The sequence below is a fragment of the Lonchura striata genome, chromosome 17 (assembly GCF_046129695.1).
Source record: "Lonchura striata isolate bLonStr1 chromosome 17, bLonStr1.mat, whole genome shotgun sequence".
Lineage (NCBI taxonomy): Eukaryota > Metazoa > Chordata > Aves > Passeriformes > Estrildidae > Lonchura > Lonchura striata.
Window position 1 is genome coordinate 6,382,068 of NC_134619.1, and position 19,146 is coordinate 6,401,213.

Here is a 19,146-nt window from a genome sequence, read left to right on the forward strand (position 1 = left end):
GTCAGTATTATCAGTGGGGAAACTGAGGCACAGCTGGATGAACTCAGTCCCCAGCTTGACCATGCAGGTGCTTGTGCTGGCCCTTTAACCTCTGGAGTAAATTTTAGAAATAATCTGCTTATTTGGAGACTTGTGGTGCCAAGGCTTTCCCTGAGAGCTGTCCTGGCTGTTTGCCTCGGAGGGTGCATGCAGTGCTCGTGGCAGTGGTCAGTGTGGCCTTCCCCTCGGGTCAGCTGGGGACATGGCTCACATGGAGTGTCCCCATGCTGGGGTGGTCATACCCCACTGAGAAACACACCCCCGAGGGCAGCTCAACCCTTTTACTGCCCCACGAGCTGTGCAGGGAGGTCAATGTCGTGGAGAAACCCAGGGCAGCCTCCCCTGGCACTGGCTCCTCATGCTGATGATTAAAGAATAACTCCAGGTTAATAAGGAAAAAAACAGACTGGGGAGGAATGAAGCTCGTTGCATGGGGAGTTTGTGACAGAGCCACCCTGGGTTGGGATGTGGGCCCCCTTCTGCCTTCAATTCCTGAAATGGTTAAAGCATCACCCCCCAGAAATGTTCTTTCCACAGGTGCACCCAAACTGCAAGGTTTTACTGCAGTCCTCAGCGTGCTGGGCTGCAAAGCTCTGCTCTGGAGCATTACTGAATTTTAGGGGAGAGAAAATGAGCAACATTTTAGGCATACCAAGTACCAAACTGCCTTTGTGGAGATACCTTAAGGCTCTGGCTTCTCTTCAAGTGTTTTGTTCTCAACCCCATTTCCATTCCAAACAGAAAGAAATTTTCTGTGAAGTTTCTGTTGCTCTTCAACAGAGCTGCTTCCTCGTACACACATCCATTGCCTTGGCTCCCCCAGCCTCACATCCCACAAAACCAGTGGTTTATGGAGCAGCACTTTTCAAGGATGCTACCCTGGTACCCAAACATGGAGCTGCTCTGTGCTGTGGGTTGTGCTTTGGCCTTGCTGCAAGCTTTTCCTCCAGAATAAAGCGTTCTTTTCCAAAACTGATAAAACCCAGCCAGCTCAGAATCCCTCGAAACTGTATTTTTCAAACACATATAAATAATATATATTCCTTTTCCAGGTTAAATAAAGGTGGCCCATCCACCTTGGACAAGTTTGGTAATGTGGTCCAGTTCAGTTTTAAATTGATGCATTATGAAATAATAGGTTCTGTCCCTAATCACTATCAGCCCCCTAACTGGCTTGTGGCTGCCCTACGTCCCTAGCTGTCATCTAATTTATTAAAAATAAAAGATAGTAAAAAAAGAACTATATGTGGAGTTGTGGGCGGGGACGTGGAAACTATATATACATATATATTACTATATATAGTTTTATATATACATTATATAACTATACAAAAATAACATAACAAAAACCCACAGAAACATTAAAAAAAAAAAGGAAACAAAACTCACCTACCCTAGGCTACATAACTTTCCGGCCCTACTGGCAAACATATGTACAATGTCCACAGGATATATTTATTTATTTTTCATGTTTACCCTCATTTTAAATGCAGCATTGCTTGAAAGGAGAAAGAAACTTCTCCATCTCGGAACTGGAGCTGAACCACTGTTACTACAGGACACGTGAAAGCCCGATGTGAGCTGCTGCTATTGTAAAGGTGAAAAAGAGGAAGTTTATTTTCTGACTCCAGCATTTATACTTTTCCAAAGGTGACAGTGGATTGGAGGGTGAATGTGCCACCTCTCCAACGACATTGGACAAATTATTAGTACAGCAAATTTCTCCGCCTCTATGGAAGAATGCAAAACAATAGATTATTTACATAAAGTTGTGTGAGAAAGTTCTCTACAAGAATATAAACTCAAAAAGCTTTATAAAATCTTAAGAGTCAGGGCAACAAACCACCTCAGAGGAGAAGGGCAGGCAGGATTTTTGGGAGGAACCCCCTTGCTCTGGGTGTTGTTGGGTGTCCTAGTTTAGGGCAAATTTGGGGAAAACCCCCTGGAAGGAGCCCCCAGAAAACAAACCCCCACAGCCCCTCCTCACCCACCTGGTTCGGGAAAAATGTTCTCTGAGAGAAGTGGAAAAGAACCTGTTTATTTAACAAACAAAGCACTCCCCAGCACCAAAACAATTAGCAACACCAGATGACAACAAAACTCTTTGACCACTCTGAAGAGATGAACAAATCCAGAAAGTCTCTCCTGGGGGTGGTCACTGGGGATTGCTCTGGGCACTGGGGATGGCTGCTGCAGATCACAGAGTGCAGGGCTCGGTGCTCCTCGGTGTTTCCAGTCCAGAGCAGGTTGGATGGTATTCAGGAAAAGGAAAGGAAGGGAAAGGGAAAGGGAAAGGGAACAGTCCAGGGAAAGAATTGGACTGCTTAGCTAAACTAACTAGGAAGCAAAGGTAAAAGCAGAAGCAAGCAAAGCAAGCAAACAAAAAGCAAGCTAGCACCGGCCTCTCCTAGACACCAGACCATGGGGGAGGTGGGCCGGCTGGTAACAAGGCAAAACAAACCTTGACTTCGATATTCAGTTCTGAAAGCACAGAACAGAATATCAAACATACACAGAACACACTATTGGGGATACGAACCCCATAAGGTCACCCTCGCACATCGGGGCGTTCCGCGAGCTCTCGGGGGGCGTCAATCGCCACCGATGGCTGGGCGGTGACGGGGCAGCCCCGCTGCCACCGGGCACCCCGCCGGGCGTGTCCGGGTTCCATAAACCCGCGGCGTTGGGCAGCCCGGCCGGGCGTGTCCGGGTTCTATAAACCCGCGGCATCGGGCAGCCCGGCCGGGCGTGTCCGGGTTCTATAAACCCGCGGCATTGGGCAGCCCGGCCGGCCGTGTCCGAGCCGGGTAAACCCGCGGCATTGGGCAGCCCGGCCGGGCGTGTCCGGGTTCCATATACCCGCGGCATTGGGCAGCCCGGCCGGGCGTGTCCGAGCCGGGTAAACCCGCGGCATTGGGCAGCCCGGCCGGGCGTGTCCGGGTTCTATAAACCCGCAGCATTGGGCAGCCCGGCCGGGCGTGTCCGGGTTCTATAAACCCGCGGCATTGGGCAGCCCGGCCGGGCGTGTCCGGCCCGATAAACCCGCGGCATTGGGCAGCCCGGCCGGGCGTGTCCGAGCCGGGTAAACCCGCGGCATTGGGCAGCCCGGCCGGGCGTGTCCGGCCCGATAAAGCCGCGCTGCGCCGCGGGGGCGGCTCGGCAGCGCCGCGGCTCAGGCCGGGCGGTGCGAGCGATCCGCGGCCGCCGCGCCGGACCCCCGCCCTGCCCTGCCCTGCCCTGCCCTGCCCTGCCCGGAGCCCGCACACGGCCCAGGTGCGCTGCCGGGGGGGGAGCGGGGGTCCCCGAGCCTTTGCTTTGCCGTGGGGGGCTGCGCTGGGTCGCTGTCGGGAGGAACTTCCCCGTGCCTCAGTTTCCCCGCTAAGGAAGGGTTGATTCTCCCGGGCGACGCGCGCTGTCCGCCAGCAGTTGGCAGATGTTGGCAGCGTTTTTTGACCCCCTGAGTGGTTTTTAGAGCTTTCTCGGAGAATAAGGGGTCAGACTGTGTGGGAAGAGTCAGCTGCTGGCAGGAAGGTGTTTTGTACCAGGAAGAGGGAAAGAATTTCTCCGGTTCAGAGCTGGAGCTGAACCGCATCAAAGGTGAAGGGCGGGCAGGTTTGTGCCGGCTGTGTGTGATGGGGAGGCTGCTGAGGACAGGCTGGGGCTGGAACTTCTCGCAGGAACACCCTCGGTGTGTGCCCCAGCTCAACATTTCTTTGCTTCTTATGCAACATCCGCCTGGGATTTTGTAACTCCAGATGTTGATCCAAGGAGGGGAGCTGGACTCCTGCAAGAAAAACACCCGGGGAGGGGGGGGTCGGGAAGGGGCTATGCTCTGCACGGGCAGTTGTGTATGACAGAATTATTTTGGCTTTACACATTGCTCTGTGGATTTAACCCATGTGCAGTGAGCACCAGCCACTGTTCCCAGTGCAGGGTTGCACGTCCAGTGGTACATTTACACCCCTGAAGCTTTTGGGGGTGCTGGGGTGGCTCAGGGTGGGTGCTGACAGCTGCCTCTGTGCTCCCAGGTTTAGATCTGCGCAAGAACCAAGATCAGGAACCATGGCATCCATCCCATCCAGCGGCTCGCTCGTGGCCATGCACAACTATCACAGAAGTAAGGGCAGGCTGGGGGCCGGGGGCTTGGGGTGTGGGTGAGCACATGGTGGTCTCTGCCAGGTGTGGGGGGATGTGGCTCCAGCAGCGATGGAGCTGAGCTCAGGTCTGTGCTTACAGCTGCAGCTCCCTGTGAGTGCTTGGTGAGAAAAGGGGACAGCCAGCAGTGTCCCTGCTGCTGCCCAGACCCTCCCTGGGGCCCCCCAGCCCATCTGTACCAGCTGGTGAGGGGGCTCAAATCTACCTCACTTGTTGCTAAGGTTGTAGGGGATGGGGTGGACAGTTTCACCTTCCACTGTTACTTCAAAAACGAGCACCAAAACCAATGGTTGCTCCTGGTACCTTACCCAGGAGAGAATTTCTGGTTTAATGGATTGCTTAAACCAGAGGGAATCAAAGGATTCCCCCAAGATGAAATAAGCAGCAGGCTTGTAGCTGTTATACTAAAAGCCCATGGATTGTACACAGGAATTTGCATCCTCTTGGCCTCAAGTCATCTGCAAAAGCCTCTCAAGTCACTAAATTTTGTCCTTGGGGTTGCAGGTTTTTTCCTACAGAGGGGTTCAGGTGTTGTCCTGCTCCCTGCAGTTGGAATCTCCCCAGAATTCCCTTCCTAGAGGTTTTTACTGGCCTGGCACTAAACTGGGCAAGCAGTGGCATGAGTCAGCCCTATCACCCAGGCCCAGCCTCACCAGTGCTGTGTTTTCCTCCTCGTGGCACGGCCATGGGGCAGCAGTGGTTCTGATGGCCACGATTTTTCCACAGGGCGCCTGAGCTCCACGTCCAGCAGCAGCTCCTGCAGCTCAGAGTTCTCTGGGGAGGTCATCCCCCATGGCCCAGGTAAGTGCCACCTGTCCTGGCTCGTGGGGACTCTGCTCCTGGTCCCTCCTTGGGAAATCCTGCTGGAGGTGACCCAGCCTCTCCTGTGGGGTGAGGTTGGGGTGGCCCAGGCTGCACTGACCTGGGCTCTCCCTGTCATGCACCATTGCTCAGATCTGCCCAAGTCTGACCCCGGCCAGTGGTGGGCCAGCTTCTTCTTTGGGAAGACAACTCACCTGGCCATGACAACGGTGTCAGAGTCCCAGGAGAGGTGAGTGCTTTGAGGCGACACGGGGCAGCACCAATGCAGCACCCGGGGCGCGTGGGGCTATCCCTGCTGCATCCCCAGGGCGCGTCCTGGCCCAATGGACCACGTCAGTGCCTTTGCTGCAGGAATAAGCAGAGCAGTGGTGCCACATCTGGGGGTCGGCAGGACGGCTGACTCTGTGTTTGCTGTGTGTTGCAGCCCGGGAGCCCTGCGGGTGGCCGGGGGAGCGGCAGCCCCGGGCGCGGCGCAGAGGCGGCGGCGCAGCGAGCCCGGAGCCGGGGCGATGTGAGCGGCTCCGCGGCGCTCCCTCCCACCCCTCCCTCCAGAACAGCCGGCTGCTCCGAGCAAAAGAGGTGCTGCTTGCTGATGGACAAGCACAGCAGCCCCGGCGATTCCACTCCTGCCTTTTTTACTCTCTCCCGGTGTAACTAAGCCCTCTCAAACAGGTTTTTATTACCCTAAACTCGTACAATGGCAATGAATAAACTTGAGCAGCCTTTTAAAGCGCTGTGGGTTGTTTTGTCTGTGGAGGGGGAGAGCAGAGCGGTGCTGGGGGTGTTGGTGGGGCTGGAGCAGGACACAGCAGGATGTGGTGCTGCCAGGTATGACGTGCCAACCCGACTCAGTGGGCCGTGTGTGCTTGGCACAGGAGCAGGATCTGGCTGGGCAGTGCTGGTGTTGCAAATGCCTTCCCTCACCCTCTCCTCTCCTTATTTGGCCAGACAGCCCGTCCCTGCTGGCACTGAACTTGTTTTGTTCCCTGAACACAAGGCTGCTCTGCACTGCTTTGGTAGCTCGAGGGATAGAGTGAATGCTAGGGCCTGAGCAGGTGTGCCTGGGGCTGGGGGAAGGATTTAGGTGCACAGTGACCCCTGCATAATGAGGAGAGAGATAAAACTTGCTCAAGACATGCATTTAATGGACCTGGCTATGAGGCTGCAGCTCATGGTATGGATGCAGCTCAGAGGCTGCTCTGGGTTTGCAGCCCTGGATCCCAGCTGGCCCAAGTGCTGTTTTGCCTGATTTTTGCCTTCAGTTATTCAGTTTGACTGTTTGATCCTTGTGTGACCAGCCCAATAGCTGGGAAAACAAGAGCCTGGATGAAGGAAGCACCTTTGATCCTGCTGGAGGCAAAACAAAAACCCTTGCAGAGGTTCATTTAAAGGTGCCAAATCTTCCTGCTCTGCTTCCAGCCACAGCACAAGGTGTGGGGCTGTCCCTGTGTGCACCAAGTGCTGCAGCCCGATGGCAGCTGAGGCCACAGGACCCCTGAGCTGTGACTTCGGTGTCCTGTGCTGGCAGAACAAAGGGCAGGGAGCAGCTGAGGGCAAGTGGCTGCTCTGCTTTGTGGCTGCTCTGCAGGGGCATCCAGGGTCACTTCCAGTTCTGTTGTTTTTACAGGGGAAAGTGTTGAGTAAGCTTTTCTCTGAGCGCTGCTTCCCCAGGCACTGCTCCTTGTCTGGGCAGTGTCTGTGTCCCCTGTCCCTCCAAGTGCCAGGGCAGCACTGGCACCTCTGCTCCTGCTGTGTGCATCCAGAGGGGATGGCTTCAGGGGTGTTCCAGCAGTCTGGGCACTGCCAGCACCCTGAGGGTGACCCCCATGTCCATGGCAGCAACTGATCTGATGTGACTTCCAGACAGGCAGCAAGCTGTTGTTGTGGGGCTGCACATGGCAGCCTTTAAATTTCATAAAATGCAGGAAAATCAAGATAAAATAAACCCTTTCTGAGTAAGACAAGGCAAGGTGGGCTGGCTGGCTGGCTGGGACATGTGGTTGTGGCACTGCTCCAGGCTCTTCCCAGGGCCCAGCAAAGCCCTTTGGGTGCTGCTCAACCCCAGGAAGCCTCAGGGATCTCCTCTGCTGCAGGTTGCCAGCAAAAGCCTCATATTTTGGAGAGGCAAATATTTTTTTCCAAGCCTGGAAATCAGTGTGGACACACAAAGGTAAAGTCAATATTACTGTATTTGCTTGTTGGTCTTGTGATCGTGGAGGGACAAACCCAGCAGCTGCCCTCAGGCACCCAGGGGAGGCAGTGACAGAGCAAAGGCACCAATCCTACATCCCTGGCTTTCATCTGGGCACGTTCCCCAGCCTGATCCAGTTCTAAGCGAGCTGCTCTGTGATGCCAGGAGCACATGGATGCTCCCTTACCTAGTTTTTGGATGTTGGATGGAGGTTAGCTTCCTTCCCACACTGCTCCAAGGTGGGTTGGATTTTCAGCAGGGGCTGCAAAACCTGTCAGTGGCTGCCCTTCCGCCCATGGTTCCCTGTGCAGTGAAGCAAAACTGCCTGGAAAAACCCTGCTGAATTAAAGGCTGTTCATAATGTCTGTGAAGTGTCACAGACTCCTTCTCTGCTAGGAGTGAAGATATAGAGAGAATCCAGATCCCCCAAATGTGCTCCTGGGCAGCTTCATGGCATTTCTGAAAGCAAAGCGCTTGGCATTACTGTTTTTGCTTGGGGTTGAAAGGCTTTTTGGGCCTTTCTTGCCCCTTCACAGCCTGCAGACATTTTGGAAAAGCATCTGACTGCCAAGCACATTTATTTTTGTTCTGTTTCCATCTGCACTGCTGTGGGTGTCTCTCTTCTCAAGTAACAAGTGATGAGAGAAAACTCTCATTTCACATTCTATGGAACAGCCTCAGATTGTGGCAAGAGAGGTTTAGGTTAGATATCAGGACAAATTTCCACACGGAAAGAGTTCCCAAGCATGGGAGTCCCCATCCCTGGGGGGTTTAGAAGCCCTGTGGATGTGGCACTTGGGGACATGGGTTAGTGGTGGGCTTGGCAGTGCTGGGGGAATGGTTGGACTCAATGATCTTAGAGGGCTTTTCCAACCCAAGTGATTCTGTGATTCCAGCTGATATCCTGTGTCCTCATGTTGCTGCTGTGGTGGGATAGAAAGGGAAACATTGTGCAGTAGAAGCAAGATAATGAAAGGGGTTCCCCATACACTGCACCTTCCCTTCTTCCTTTATGGAGGGGCAAGCACCCACCTCCCATGGCATCAGCTCCACAGGGACTGATGTCTTCCCTCTGCTGCCCTAATGGTGTTTTAACTGCTGATTAATCCACCTATTTGCTAAAAACTCACTGGTGTTTGCTGCTCACTCGTCCTTTGCAGCAGCCCTCGTACCACCCCGCCGCCTCCAGTGCGAAATATTTCTTTACATTCCCTGCCTCTTGCTGCTGGGGGTTGGTTTGGTTTATTTCCCTCCAGCAGCTTTGCATCCCCCTCACCCTTCAAATGCTGATGTGGGGCCTTAAAAATAGAAATGAGCTGTGCAGCTGAAATACATTGCTTTAGCCTGAGGCTGCTTCCAAATGCCACTGGGTCAAGGAAGGCTCCGATCCTTGAATCCTCCAGTGGGCACATGCCAGGCTGCAAAAGGAGCAGGAGGTACCTCTGACAGCAGAATTTGCAGTGCATCTGACAGCAGGATTTGCAGTATCTCACAGCAGGATTTGCAGTGCCCACTCCAGAGCAGTTCTGGAGTGACTGAGACCCCAGCATTCCTGCCTTTGTGGAGAGGACCTAAAGAAAAGCCTGGTCCAGTTTTGGGGGGAGGGCTGCAGTGCCCAGCTCAGGCTGAGATCCTGGGAACAGACAGGAAAATTTGGGTTCCACTCCCCTCTGCCACGCCAAGTCTCTCTACTTTTAGCAAACAACTAATGACTCTTGAGAAATGCCAAAACCCAACAGACCATGCTGCAGGGCAAGCCCAGGCTGTGGATTGGCTTTTCATGCAGCAGAGGAAGAGGAGGAGGAAGGAAAACTGCTGTGGGCAGCACTGTGTGGTCACATCCCCACACTGTGACTGCTGAGTGAGCTGCTTTTGGGCCATGTGTCTGTCAGGCTGGTGCCCTGCCAGCCCCCTGGCATCTCCAGGTACCCCAGCACGCATGGCTGTGTCCCACACCAGCCCCATCACCCCATGCACACCCTTCTCCTCCTGCTTATTTCTGAGCTCCATCTGGTGGCAGCCAGACCTGCGCATTTACTGTCTTTATTGCTATTTGAGCAGCCTGGTCTCGTGGGCAGCGTCCCTGCCCGTGGTAGGGGGCTGGAACAAGGTGATCTTGAAGGTCCCTTCCAACCCAAACCCTTCTGTGATTGTGAGGTGCAGCAGCCTCCCCTGCCCCGTGTCCCTGCCCTTCCTTAGTGTGCTACAACCCTTCACTGCTGGACGTGCCTTCAGTTTTTACTGTCCTGCAGGAGAGGACCTGGGCTGTGCATATCTCTGCTCAGGTGTTTGGTCAGGCTGCAAAATGTTTGTGCAAGGAGAGGATTTCCTCTTGCAAAGAGGATCTCCTCTTTCCATGTCCCAACCCAACCTGTCACATTTTTTTTCTGGGAATACTCCAACCAGGAGCTGCTGCCTTCCCAGGACAGGGCTGCAGCTCGTTCCTGCCTCCCCTTTCCAGGCCCCTCGTGCTTGGAGCCTTGCTCAGCCAACAGCCAGACTTGTTTCTGCTGCTCTGCACAGCATGGACACTGCCCAGGCATGGGGAATGTTACATAAACTTTATTAACTTTATCAATTCCAACGTTGCTGTTGGCTCAGTCCCACTGGTCACCTGCAAAGGGGCAAAATGGGCTTGTCAGGAGGAATTCTAAACCTCTGCCAGTTGCCTTTCACCCACAGCCTGTCTGTTCCTGCCACCAATTCCACGATTGTGTTAGGGCTCTAACAGCCCCACTCGGGCTGCTCTTGCCTGCACCAGCCTGGAGCCTTGCCATTGCTCCAATTCCTGCTTTTCCATGTGTTCTTCTACTGCTGCCAAGGACAGTCCAGCCTCTGGGAGTGTTCATGGGCAGGGGGCAGCAAGGACTTGGCTGGAGCAAACCCTGCCACGACTAGAGAGGGACCAGTGGCTCAAGGTCCCCCTGCAATGCCATATCCTGGGATTAGGGAGGAGCTGGGGGCAGTGGGATAAAAAGTAGAGTGATGCAGGGTTTTACCTTTGCTGCCTGCACCTGGCATAAGGAGGCATTCAATGTTAGAATAGACATTAATTTTTCTTGGAATAGCCACACAATGGTAAGTGAGACAAGGATCAGAGCAGCCCAGTCAGGAACTGGTTGTGCAGAGTCCTCAGGACATGTGGGGCTGCTGCCTGGGAAAGGGGTGACAGAGGCACACGGGAGTACTTGGGTGAATAGAGTCCAAAGAGACACAAGAATGGTTTTATGTGTGGGCTGGTTGCAAATCTGTGCTTCCTCAAACCTGTCCTTGGGGGGCTCCTTGAAACCATCCTTGGAAGTGTTCACATCCAGGTCAGACAGGGCTTGGAGCATCCTGCTCTAGTGGAAGGTGTCCATGCCAGGGGGGTTGGAACAAGATGAGCTTTAAGGCACTTCCAACCCAAACCATTCCATGATTCCTGGGAGGGAGTGGAGTGTCATGCTGGGGGAGAAGCATCCAGCAATGCCCTGCAAGGACTCCTGTGGGAGGATGCACACACATTTATTGATAAATACACCAAACACACACTACAAGATAAATCAAGCAGAGCCCACAACTGAACATGAACTGCAAACCTTCACGTTTGTGTGGGGAGCAGCAGGGACCTCTCACCCTACTGAGTGAACGAAGATGTAAACTTTGAGTGATGCCTCCATGGGGCTTCTCCAAACTGTTAAACAGCCAAGTGCTGGCAACGAGTTCTCCACAACTTGTTGCTTTCTCCCTTGGCCACCTCCCTGCACACTGGCTGTGAGGGACCACAGGCTGTTTTCTGGGGGGGATGTGCTTTCCTTGTAGCCCTGTCAGAGGGCAAACCAGAAGGAAGGAACTTCTTGGCAAGAGCTGGCCTGGAGGGGCTTGTGCAGGAAGGATGGTGGGAAGGGGTCCCTCAGGAGAGGGAGCTGAGCAGCCGCCTGTAGATGAAGCCCAGCTTCTCCCGCAGGGCCAGGAAGGTGGGACGCTCCTCCGTGTTGCCACTCCAGCACTCCAGCATGATGCTGTAGATCTCGGGGGGGCAGGGGCTGGGCCGGGGGAGGCGGTAGCCCCTGGTGATTTGCCGTACGGTTTCTTGGTTTGTCATTCCTGCAAGGAAGGAGATGATGTCCCTGAGTCTGGTGTCCCCAAAGGATGCCCTGAAGGTACACCTGCAGTGGCTAAGACGTCACTGGTAGTGCTGTGAAATGGTGTCTCTCTGCCAGAGGGGTGGTAGAAAACAGGATCTGGGAGATCCAGACCAACTTCCTACCCCCAGCTCCTACACCCACTGTGCAACCACTGAATATCCCTCTAAGCCATCCCTAAATGGACAATAACCTGCTCATTCTCCAGGAACTGCTTCCATATCCCTTAGGGAAGGGACAATATAACATTTCATGACCCTATTGCTTTTGGGGACCATGGGCAAGCTGCCCATTGGGTGAAAGGAGGGCAGAGGAGTGGGGCAGCAGCCCTACCTTCATATGGGATCTGTCCATACGTGAAGACCTCGTAGAGCAGAATCCCATAGGACCAGACGTCAGACTTGAGGGAATAGGTGCGGTAGTTGGCTGCCTCTGGGGCCGTCCACTTCACTGGGATTTTGGTGCTGCTACTGGTGGAATAAATGTCATCCTGAAAAGAAATGGCAGATAGGACATAAGGGATGGGGTGAACAATACAGACACGGCTTTTGGGGGTGGCAGGGATTGCCTCCATCGTGGGACAGCTCTATGAGCTGGAGTGGTGGGAGGGAAGGACCACAGTATCCTGACCTTGAGGAGTCGGGCAAGTCCGAAATCAGCGATTTTGCAGGTGAGTTCCTCTCCAACCAGGATGTTTCTGGCTGCCAAATCCCTGTGGACAATGTGCTTCTCCTCCAGGTACCTCATCCCATCCGCCACTTGGCAGGCGATGTTGAGCAGGTGGGAGGTGCCCAGGGACTTCCCTTCAGGACCTGTTAATGCAGACAATCCGTGCATTGGGGGCAATCTGCCAACAGGTTTTTTGGTGTTTTGGTTTGGAAGGAACCCTGTGCTGGCAGTGAGGATCATGTAAAACCTCAAATCTGTGCTCCTGTCTAATTGTTCTGGTTGTGCTGTGTGGGAAATTCAGCACAGCCATGTGCTCCTCAGGCATGGGAAAAGGGTGGGCACCAAGGTCACAGATATCCAGAGTTTGTTCAGAGCCAAAGGTGACCTTCTTCCATGCAAATCTCCCTGCAGGATTCTCAGCCTGTTGCACCTGTGAGCTCCAGCTGGAGCCCCAGTCAGAAACAAGGTCAGTGTGGGTGGGAGGGGGAGTACCCTGTAGAAAAACAGGTCTTGGTGGGAGCAGCTTGTTTGATTGTGCTGGGTCAGGAAAAGAAAGGCCATGAAAATTAAACTGGGTGATGAGTGGTCCACGGCATGTTATGAGCTCTGCCCACGCACAAACTCATGGGGAGGTTTGGCTGTTTCATTCCTAAAGAAGGTGGAGCAGCCCAAACACAGCAGTGAGATTCTGTGCTCTGGTGGGAGCTGGCAGACCATGGGTAGGTGGAGGAGGGATCAAGATCCCTACCAATGGGCTTGGGCTTCCAGGGCTTGATACAGACCCAGCCCACACAGCTACCCAAAGGATCATGCCAGACTTAGAGATCCCAAGACCATCTCACCAATCCATCTGCACATGGATTGCTCTGGGTTACACTGATCAAATAGGGCAGAAACCAGGCTGGCACTGTCTTAGGGTCCCCATTCAGAGTCACAGGGCCACTCTGAGGCACAGGAAGGAGTGACCCAGGATCCCCCACCCCGTGGGGCCAGCACAGCACTCACTGTTGAGGTAGCTGTGGAGGTTGCCTTTGCGCATGAGCTCGGTGATGATGTACACAGGCTCCTCCAGGGAGCACACGGCGTGCAGCTGGATCAGCTTCTCATGCCTCAGGCGCTTCAGGTTCTGAATCTCCTTGGTGAAGTCTTCTGCTTTCATGTCAGCTGTGGGAGAAAGCAACACAGCCCTTGTGAGCCACTTTCTCATGTAGACATTGGGACCTCAGTGCCTCCAACTGGGATGAGAACCTTTTTTACCTGCTCACAGCCCATCCCTGCTCTCAAAGCTCAGGTCTGCACAACCTGTGTCTCAGAGCCAAAGAGATGTTTTCCATGGGGCTTTGGGTCTCATTTTCAGGTTCATAGCCCCATCAGGACTTGATGCATCACAAACCCATTTGATTTGATGTGATGTCACTTGTCACACACCCACTGGCTGGAGCCATTTTAAAGGAATGCAGCCCAAGCTTAGGTTTGTGCACAGAAATATTCCAGTGGCTCCTCACCAGGTCCTACTGCAGTTTGCATGATAAAATAGTCACAGTGGCCAAGAGGATGAGAAAACAAAGGAGGGCCAATGATAATGGCAGTGAACAAGAGGCTCAGTTGGCTGCTGTTAACATCTGATTCTTCACATACCTTTAATGATCTTGATGGCCACTGGCACCGTGTTCTTCCACAGCCCTTCCCACACCTCTCCAAAGTAGCCCTCTCCCAGCTTCCTCCGCAGGGTGAACTCCCAGCGCGGGCGCTCCCAGCCGTCCCTCTCGGGGGGAGTCTGTCAGATGGACATGGAATGGCACACTCGGACCAGCCAGCCAGCCAGGACCTGCTGCTGGAGCCTGCAGCAGCCCTTGGTGCCCACAGAGGAGCAGGACATGGTGCTCCACCAGCCAGGGGCTGAGCCTGAGCACTGCCCTTCCCTCAGTGTTCACTGCGGGCACAGAACACATGGGGCATCCTCTGCATGAGCCCTGCTGTAACCTCAGGTGTGCAAGGGGGAGAGTTCCGAGACTACATGAAATACCAGGAGTTCAAGCCATAATTCAATCCTTATCTGACCTCAAAAGTGGCTTTTCTCCATCTCCACCAATAAATAAAAATGCATGAATTAATATTACTGCATATTATGGCTGATTTAGACTTCAGTTCATTAAGCATTTCTTTTATCCCATACCTTTCAATTTCACTCTTGGATTATTCACATGGTTAATTGCTATTTCCAAGTGGATGGAACTCTAATCAGGAAATGAGCTGGCAATTTGGGATTAATACCGTAATTAGACTTATGAGTGTTGTACTAATTGGTATGAAAACTTCATAAAAGCCATGTGTTTTGTCTTATATTCTCGGGGAAAAAATTGGAAGCGCAGGTATTTCCAGGATCCGTATTGAATGGGATTGTAACAACTTGGTTTCCAATCTTTGAGATGGACAACACATTTCGGAAAATTCTGTGCATTTTGGCTTGGTCAAAAACACATATAAATACCACGCCCAGGCCTAACGTGGCTGATCAAAGCTATTCTAATGGTGGGCTTTAAATTTAGTTAAATAAAGCTCAAAACCCAAAAGGATGGACTATTTTTTTCCAGTTTCCCTGGCTTCCCTTTCCTTTTCTCCAGCGGCGGGGAGCAGAGCTGTGCCCGTACGCACCGCAGGGCTGCAGGGCTGCAGCAGGGGACTCTGGATGACCTTCCAGTGCTCCGTGTAGAAGGCCAGGAGCTCCTCCATGTTGGGAAAGGGGTGTCCCTTCTGGATGTAGAGGCTGCCCCTGGGGCTCTTGCAGATTCGGAAGTGGCTGACCTTGGCGTGGTTGCGCACTGTGGGGAAGCCCAGGTTGGGGAAAACTCAACTCATGCAAATGTCAGCTCATCCCCACCTCCCTGCTGGCTCCACCCTCTCTCCTTTAAATATTCCAAGTCCTTTAATAAAGTTAGAGCAATGCAGCTCTCCCCTGGACAGCTTTATCCCACTCCCCACCTCCCTTCTGCTCCCACCTCTTGGTCCAGAGCACTCCTGGCCATTGTGAGCCAGGCTCCTTTGGACCACAGAGGTGATGCTCTATTATCAGGGATCATTAATAAGCTTTATTCCCAGGTATAATTCCACCATGGGCTGCTCAGAGAGCATCAGAGCTGCTCAAAGAGAATAAACGAGGGCTAGTTGTAACTCTCACAGCTCAGGGACTGATGGTGGGATGTAGAGTTTGCCATGAATTTTCCTAGGATTACTTTTATGGGGATAAAACCAGATTGTAATGGTACTGCCTGGTCCAAAATCCCCTGAATTCAGATTTCAGTATGTGGGAGAAGCCCAGGCCCTGGCAATCTGGAGTGGCAGCATATTTTTAAACAACCCTCCGATGACAAAAGCTGCTGGAATGAAATCCTGGGAGTTGGTGCCACGAAACCATCATTAAGCTGCAGTGAAATGTTTATGGCTTTCATACCCCAGACAGGAGCCATGCACTTTCATTTGCCACAGTGATTCAGTAATCCATGCCTGCTCTGTAAACTTTCCCCTGACCCTCAGAAAGCTGCCCATTCCCTTCAACAAGGTGCTGAAAAGTGCTTTAAACCGATTCCTGTTTTCACCCCATGCTAAGCAAGCCAGGAGCTGCCCCTAAGGAACAGCCTGCTTCCTTTCCCTCTGCTAATTTTGTCTGGATAATTGCCATAAGGTCACCTGAGAGAGAGTATTCGCCCTTGCTGCTCTCGCTGTCCCGGACGAGGAAGGAGCCGTGCTGGTTGGGAGGGGAGAGGAGGAGCTGCTCTGCCTCATTTCGGCTGATCTTGCTGAAGTACCAGCTGGGGAGCAGAGCAGAAGGGTCAGAACAGGGCAAGGAGATGCTGCACAGCTGGGTCTGCATCCATTTCAGGGGATTCTGCACCCTCCGAGCTGAGGAGAGGGAGGAGCTGCTGGGATCCCACTGTTTGCTCATTCCTACAGCCACCAAGGGGCATGATGGCTAGAACCTGTCTCAAAACCTGTAGGTGGCTGCCTGCATGCACCAGGGCTGTTCCATTGGGTGGGCTTTACAGGCACTTTTTGCAGTTTACTGCAGCTCACTGCCTGCAGACCATTTCATTTCAGAATCAGAGAATCCCAGAATGGTTTGGGTTGGAAGGGACCCTAAAATGTATCTCATTCAACCCCCTCCTGCTGTGGGCAGGGACACCTTCCATTAGCCCAGGCTGCTCAAACTCCATCCAGCCTGGTACTGAACACGGCCAGGGATGGGGCATTTCCTCCACCAGTCTCTGGACACTGCTGTCCAAGACTCAGCTCCATCCCAGACCTGTGAGGTTTATACTCTTGGGCTGGCAGCCTGTGGTAAATAAAGCAGCAACCACCTGGTGCTGTGTGGAAGATGCTCTGGTGAGGTTGTCCCTGTGTCCTGCCATGACAGCATGGACATGCAGGCACAGGATCCCTTTGCACTCCTTGAACCAGCTCTGAGCCCATGAGTAAATGGCACGGATGGAAACATTTCTGGCAATTGCATTTTGCTGCTCCAGCTGTGGCAGTGGTGGTTGGGGATGTCACAGCACCAAGCCAGGGGAGGACCCAGCCAAACCCCTTTTCTGTGTCACATCACTGAGATTCACCACTGAATTCCCATAAGGAAAGGCACGTTGGCTGGCTGGGTCCCGACACAGAGGGATGCTCAGGAAGACACAGCTCCATCCAGCCTAAGGCAGCCAGGACGTGAGAAGCCAAAAGTTTCATTAGCTGGGATCGCCAGCGTCTGAGAAGCCACGCGGGAAATTATATGTGATGGGTGAACAAATTACCAGGCAGCTCCGACCCGCGGCTCCGCCGAGTCTGCGTGCTCACGGCTTGCTCCGCCCGGGAAGCCGGGCACGTTCCTGCCCTCTGCCCTCCCACACCGTGGCATCGGCCTGGGCCCTGTCCTCAGCGTGAGGCTGGGCACCAGCAGCCCACGGCTGGTGCTCACACAGGTACACACACAGGTACACACATGTACACACACAGAGCTACACACAGCTACACACACAGAGCTACACGTACAGGAACACACACACACACACACAGGTACACACATGTACACACACAGAGGTACACGTACAGGAACACACACATACAGGTACACACACATGTACACACAGGTGCACATACACAGGTACACACAGCTACACACACAGAGATACACGTACAGGAACACACACACACACAGGCACACACAGAGGCACACACACACACACAGGCACACACACACACACAGGTACACACACACAGGTACACACACACACAGGCACACACACACAGGTACACACACGCAGGTACACACACACACAGGCACACACACACAGACACACACACTGGCACACACACACAGGCACACACACAGGCACACACACAGGCACACACACACAGGCACACACACACAGGCACACACACACAGGTACACACACACACAGGCACACACACTGGCACACACACACAGGCACACACACAGGCACACACACACAGGCACACACACACAGGCACACACACACAGGTACACACACACACAGGCACACACACACAGACACACACACAGGCACACACACACAGGCACACACTCCGCTGTAGCCTGTCCAGCTGTCCCATGCCATGGGAACGGGCAGGGAGCCGGCCCCACGCCCCACGCCGCTGTGGTGCCAGCACAGCCCAACCGCGCTGGATTTGCCTTCCTCAAAGCACACGCAGGGAGGGTCTCTCCCATCCGCCTGCACACCGGGGACCCTTCTCCCGCTGCTCTCCTTTACCCCACTCGGCACAGGGCGAGCCCGGAGGGGTCCCGGCTGCCCCGCCCGGTGACTCAGGGCGCAGGGAGCAGCCGTGTCTCGGGGCGCTGTGCCCGGCGTGTCGGGGCCGGGCTGCTTTATGCAACGAGCAGCCTGGCCTTTCCCAGGAGGGCTGAGGCATGTCCCCAGCTCCCTGGCGGCTGGCAGAGGCACCGAGCGGGAGGAAGCCCCTGGCTCTGGATAAGCAGGATGGCAACGGCAGCAACAGCCGGTCCTACAGAGCTCTGGGCCTCCTGGCAGGTACCGACCCCAAATGCTTCTTCCCGTGTTCCCAAGCCTTTTGGAGCTGGCAGGGCTCAGGTACGAGTTCCCCAGCTCCCTCTCCGTGTTGAGTCCCCTTTAACAAGAGGGAAAGACGCCAAAGCAAGCAGGAGCCTTTGCAACCCAGCCCAGCATCACCCCGCACCCAGCTCAGAGCCGGCCCATCCCGTGCCAGGGTGGTGCAGCCGGGAGCGGATCTCTCCGGCTGGAGCATCCCCCAAATCTCGCATCCTCTGCCGAACACCTCCACCCTCCTGCCGCGAGCTGTAGGAGCTGCAGGGGCTGCAGGGGATGCGGGGGTGCTCAGGGGAGGGCAGGTCCCCGCTCAGACCCAGTCCCAGGCTGATGACCAAAGCAGGGGTCGAGGATCCGGCGCTCGCCGCCGCTGTGGAGGGTGAGCGCTGCCCTTCCCTGCGCGGGATGCGCTGCCCTAGCCCAGCATCCCCCCGTGGGTCCGGAGCAGGGGATACTTACGGGCGGTGAGCGGAGGTGCCCTGGCTGAGGTTGGCCACGTAGGCAGCAGGGACGTAGCCCATGGCCGGCTCCCCCAGCAGCCGCCGGGCGAGGACATACTCGCCCTCTTCTCTGAGGACACGCAGTTTGTCCCCTGCGCTTACGCTCAGCTCCTCGGCGCTGCGGGCTGTGAAAGCGTACAAAGCGATACAGAGAGAGGACTTGGGGATGAAGGAAATGGAAGTCGCCTCCGAGTTCAGCGAAACGGAATCGGAGCCAAGATACCCCAGCGAGCAGCTCTCCGTCACGGAGCGGGGACGGAGCTTGTTCCAGAAGGATGTCAGGAAGGTCAGGCGCTTCCTGACGAACTGCTCCATGGCCGGGGATGCGCTGGCCGCGGCGGGCTATGCCACCGCGCTGCCGGGGGCCGCGGCAAGCGGGGATGCGGGGATGCTCATCCTGCCGGCCCGCGTTACCCGCACGCGTCTGGGCGCTCGCCGGCCCTTCCCGGAGAACTTCCTATTTCTGAAAGTGAAACTGGTTCGTCTGGTGGGACGAGTCTGCCGGCGGGACGAGTCTGCAGGCAGGAGTCCCACGCTCAGACCCACGGGCACATCTG

The 19,146-nt window shown here is 54.5% G+C and overlaps 2 protein-coding genes across 4 annotated transcripts; one reads left to right on the top strand and one right to left on the bottom strand.

The window, feature by feature from the left end:
* The first annotated feature begins 3,189 nt into the window (after nucleotides 1–3,189).
* On the top strand, nucleotides 3,190–5,750 carry PPDPF (pancreatic progenitor cell differentiation and proliferation factor). 3 transcript variants are annotated; one of them, XM_021527414.2, is made up of 5 exons: nucleotides 3,190–3,312; nucleotides 4,068–4,156; nucleotides 4,921–4,995; nucleotides 5,149–5,245; nucleotides 5,441–5,750. In XM_021527414.2, the coding sequence occupies exons 2-5, from the start codon at nucleotides 4,102–4,104 to the stop codon at nucleotides 5,529–5,531; spliced, it is 318 nt and encodes a 105-aa protein (XP_021383089.2). In that variant the 5' UTR covers nucleotides 3,190–3,312; nucleotides 4,068–4,101; the 3' UTR covers nucleotides 5,532–5,750. The 3 variants fall into 3 exon arrangements, with proteins under 3 accessions (XP_021383089.2, XP_021383090.2, XP_021383091.2); XM_021527415.2 differs by lacking the exon at nucleotides 3,190–3,312 and adding an exon at nucleotides 3,331–3,651; XM_021527416.2 differs by lacking the exon at nucleotides 3,190–3,312 and adding an exon at nucleotides 3,331–3,636.
* Nucleotides 5,751–10,692: 4,942 nt separating this feature from the next.
* SRMS (src-related kinase lacking C-terminal regulatory tyrosine and N-terminal myristylation sites) lies at nucleotides 10,693–19,006 on the bottom strand. Its single transcript, XM_021527417.3, has 8 exons — nucleotides 18,549–19,006; nucleotides 15,688–15,809; nucleotides 14,656–14,822; nucleotides 13,639–13,777; nucleotides 13,006–13,164; nucleotides 11,962–12,143; nucleotides 11,665–11,821; nucleotides 10,693–11,293 (listed from the first exon to the last, which is right to left on the bottom strand). Exons 1-8 carry the CDS (start codon nucleotides 18,902–18,904, stop codon nucleotides 11,100–11,102), a joined length of 1,476 nt encoding a protein of 491 aa, XP_021383092.1. The 5' UTR covers nucleotides 18,905–19,006; the 3' UTR covers nucleotides 10,693–11,099.
* Between the last annotated feature and the right edge of the window lie 140 nt (nucleotides 19,007–19,146).

Excerpts from the sequence above, each read along its gene's own strand:
- PPDPF (XM_021527414.2), top strand. The coding sequence starts at position 4,102 with ATGGCATCCATCCCATCCAGCGGCTCGCTCGTGGCCATGCACAACTAT. Across the intron at positions 4,157-4,920 it reads CATGCACAACTATCACAGAA|GGCGCCTGAGCTCCACGTCC; the intron begins GTAAGGGCAGGC and ends ATTTTTCCACAG. Across the intron at positions 5,246-5,440 it reads GTGTCAGAGTCCCAGGAGAG|CCCGGGAGCCCTGCGGGTGG; the intron begins GTGAGTGCTTTG and ends TGTGTGTTGCAG.
- SRMS (XM_021527417.3), bottom strand. The coding sequence starts at position 18,904 with ATGGAGCAGTTCGTCAGGAAGCGCCTGACCTTCCTGACATCCTTCTGG. Across the intron at positions 15,810-18,548 it reads GGCACCTCCGCTCACCGCCC|CTGGTACTTCAGCAAGATCA; the intron begins GTAAGTATCCCC and ends TCTGCTCCCCAG. Across the intron at positions 14,823-15,687 it reads GGGCGAATACTCTCTCTCAG|TGCGCAACCACGCCAAGGTC; the intron begins GTGACCTTATGG and ends GCTTCCCCACAG.